Source organism: Eurypyga helias, unplaced genomic scaffold (assembly GCF_000690775.1).
Source record: "Eurypyga helias isolate BGI_N326 unplaced genomic scaffold, ASM69077v1 scaffold45799, whole genome shotgun sequence".
In the NCBI taxonomy this organism is placed as follows: Eukaryota; Metazoa; Chordata; class Aves; order Eurypygiformes; family Eurypygidae; genus Eurypyga; species Eurypyga helias.
In genome coordinates, this window is record NW_010272289.1 from 4,326 (window position 1) to 7,598 (window position 3,273).

At 45.1% G+C, this 3,273-nt stretch overlaps 1 protein-coding gene across 1 annotated transcript in view; it reads right to left on the reverse strand.

Moving 5' to 3' along the window:
* The window catches only part of LOC104515194, a gene marked incomplete at its 3' end in the record, with an annotated part of 6,555 nt that extends 4,154 nt beyond the window's left edge, over positions 1 to 2,401 (reverse strand). Inside the window, exon 1 of the mRNA XM_010159086.1 lies at positions 2,348 to 2,401. Coding sequence (XP_010157388.1) covers positions 2,348 to 2,401 — 54 coding nt within the window. The remainder of the gene's footprint in view (positions 1 to 2,347) is intronic.
* Between the last annotated feature and the right edge of the window lie 872 nt (positions 2,402 to 3,273).

Genomic DNA, 3,273 nt, shown 5'->3' on the forward strand with positions numbered 1-3,273 from the left:
GCGCGGAGAAAGCAAGATGTTAATTAAACATGCCCTAATAGAGAACAGGCAGGCTGTGGTGGTGTAGTTGGTTTTCTCCTGTTAAATATGACTGGATTTTAATGGTGACACTAGTGTAGTCGCAGCGTGGAGAGAGATCTGTCCTCTTACTGCGGAGTAATGTACGCATTAGTGTACACAGTAAAGTATAAATGCACATGTGCAGCTACTATTTGCACTGGAGGAGTGTCCAAAAGTAGCTTACACTGGATTCTGCAAACATTTGGGCACTTGCTAACTTTATGATCACGAACCCAAGTTGTTCCCCTCAGTGCGTGAAGTGGGGCAGCTGGTGTCAGACCCTTACAGAGGTGCCAGATCGGGGCAGTGTCCCTGCAGCCCAGCCTCTGCATGGCCCTTTTCCAGCTGCAGGTGCCTTAGCAGCTAGAGGAGTAAAGCAACTCCATCTGCATGTTGGGAGTGACCTGCTTTGCCACCCAATGCTGACCGCAGCCTTGCCTGCTGGTATGAGGGCCTGGCTGTACCAGAGAGAGAGCAGCTGCAACAATCACTCCTTTTATTTCTGATGGCTCCGCTAAACGTTTAGCATTATCTTGCTCTTTATTCTGGCAATAATTTGTTGCCAAGTATGAAATGAGTAGAGTCCATAGGGATCTAGAAAACATCACCTGTAAGGAATGATGGAAAAATATATGGTTATTTTGTCATTTAAAAACAAGGAAATAGCCAGAAAGTTTTCAGATATGTAAAAAAGCAAAACCAGAAGCAAATCCTGATGCAAACAGAAAGGGAGGAGCCACTCTGTGCATAGGACAAGAACTAATTATCTTAGATAGCATCAGGAGAGGTGAAGATCAGACATTGGGGAAGCTTTGTAGTGATAAACAGTTAAATGTGGATTAGATTGTCTGGAGAGACTGGAATTTTCCCACTGATAGTTTTCAGGAGCAGGTTAGGCATTGCTTTTTCAGCAGTTTTGCAGGTCATACTGGTCCAGCCCTGGTAATTTTCTAGGTCTTTTCCAGCTCTCTTTCCTGTGATTGTCTGTATTGCAGTATCTCATAGCTTGGTTGTAGCTGGGCTGGGGATCCTATTACACCTAGGAACTGTTAACAGAAGGATTTTGTCATCGCTTGGAATATATGCTAGTCACTCATGCCTATTACCATTAGCACTGCAATTTTGATAAACTCAGGTTAGTCGTGGACCACTCTAGAAGGAAAAGCATTTGTTATGATACTTTTGTGATTCATCCTAGTCATAAAGAAAAACCATTTAATAAATGATAAATCTGTAACTGTTTATCTATTGATGGGTATTTCACCTCTTACATCTTTTCTCATCAGAACGCAAATTAGCTTGATGCCTGTTCCACCTCTTTGCTTAATTTTTTTTCAGTGAATTATCAGAACCCTCTTTCGAAGGGCTGTGGTAGGTATCTGTTCTCCTTAAAGTTTTCCTGACTGGGACAGACTTTTTGTTAGGTTTAGGGAGAACCAAGCCATGACTTGTCTTGAAAAAGTGTCTTTCCCACCTCACTCGGCTGTGAGCAGCGATGAGGTGCCACCTGGTTTGTGGGGCTCCAGAGTCTCCCAAATGGCTTTAGGATTGAAGGTGTCCCCATCACACTGCACTCCAGGTCTTCTTGGGAGATAACATTAGACATCCATTACCATTAGAGCCTGTCGGGTTCTGAATGAGTAAGGACAAGCCACCGGCAGAAGTAACTTGTGACAAGTGACAAACGCTGGATGCCAGACTGGCGAAGAAGTTGGCCAGTGCTGCGCAGCTGCAATTCCCTTCCCACCAGCGGATATGCCACCTTTTGTAACTCAAATTATAATGTTTTTCTTAAGGTTTGGTCTAAGATTTTCAACTTCTGTCTCCTCATTTTCCCTTCGGAGGTTTTGCTGGATGCCAAGGTCTCCTCTTTGTATAACCAACAGTCTGGGGAAAGCAATCTCTGTGGAAGAGCCATCTGCCTCATCCTGCATAAGGCTCAAAACTGTACTTAAAATTGCCACTGTCCTACTGTGAAGACAAGCCTTTCCCCCCTGTCCCCATCCTTGCCATCTGTACCAAATAACCAGTATCATCCTTTTCAGAGGGAGCCCTGCTTTGGGCTCTAACTTCACATCCATCTCCATGTCTTTTTCCTGATTATCTTCCTGAGATGCTGTTATACACACACCCAAAACAGTAGACAGCAGAAGCCTCAAACTCTAATCCTGGGTGTTTCAAATTGCCAAGCGCCTTCTTGTTTGCTTTTGCTTTGGGTGGAGGCTCATGCTTATGTTTTGGTCCCTTGTTCTACTGCTTACACAAAAACATTTTATGGCTCTCTTACGGGAAATGCAGTGGCTGCAATCACCACGGGGTCAAAGACAGACTCTGATGGCATTACCGATGCTGGGACAGTCTAGTCTGCCCGTATTGGGTCACTGGAATGTTGTAAAGAGGCTAGAAAGCTACTGGAAATCTCTTGCCTTGCACAACATTGCATTCCTCAGCTCCTGCAGCCAGCCTCATCTTATCTGGTCCCTTCTTCCTCTCCCACGCATGGGTTTTCTTACTGAGTTCCCCAGTTACCATACACACCTGGCAGGTGGTACCCTGGCAAGGTTTTTCTGTCCCATGGCGGGTTATTTTACAAGTGCTTTCTGGGACCTTCCTTTTGCAGCGTGCCTGGATCCTGCCTTGAACTGCAATTCCACTCTGCAGGCCCAAAATTCTGTAAGTGTCTGTTTCTTTTCTTCCAATTTGGCTCAATTTCTATGTTTGGGAACCACTTACAGCTTTTTACCTGTTGCTGACACTGATAACGCTCCTTGGTCTGAAGTCCAAGCCTGTATCTAGGTTAGTTTTTGCTATACTCCTTTTTGTTTGCAAAGAATGTGCACAAAGGTGTCTATTCCCCAGCAAGCAGAAGAAAACAGGCAAGCTTTACTCCTAAGTCTCTGCTTGCTCCATTGCTGTGTTGTCTGTGCCCAACACATTCATGAGAAAGCACCATTCTTGGATACACAGCAACTATGTCCATCTCCCAAGACCCTGGTCTGCATGTGGCTGGAGGCTGGAAGGGTGTCAGGACTGGCTTGTCCTTCTCTTTTACTCTTCCATAGACCTCAGCATCTGCTGGGGACACAACACTGGGCTGGAGCATTATGACCCTCCTAAGTTCCTGCTCCCTCTCAGAGATGCACAGACAATTGATGTCTCGCTCCTGGATCATTTTCATATACATGCATACAGAATCATAGAACGGTTTGAGTT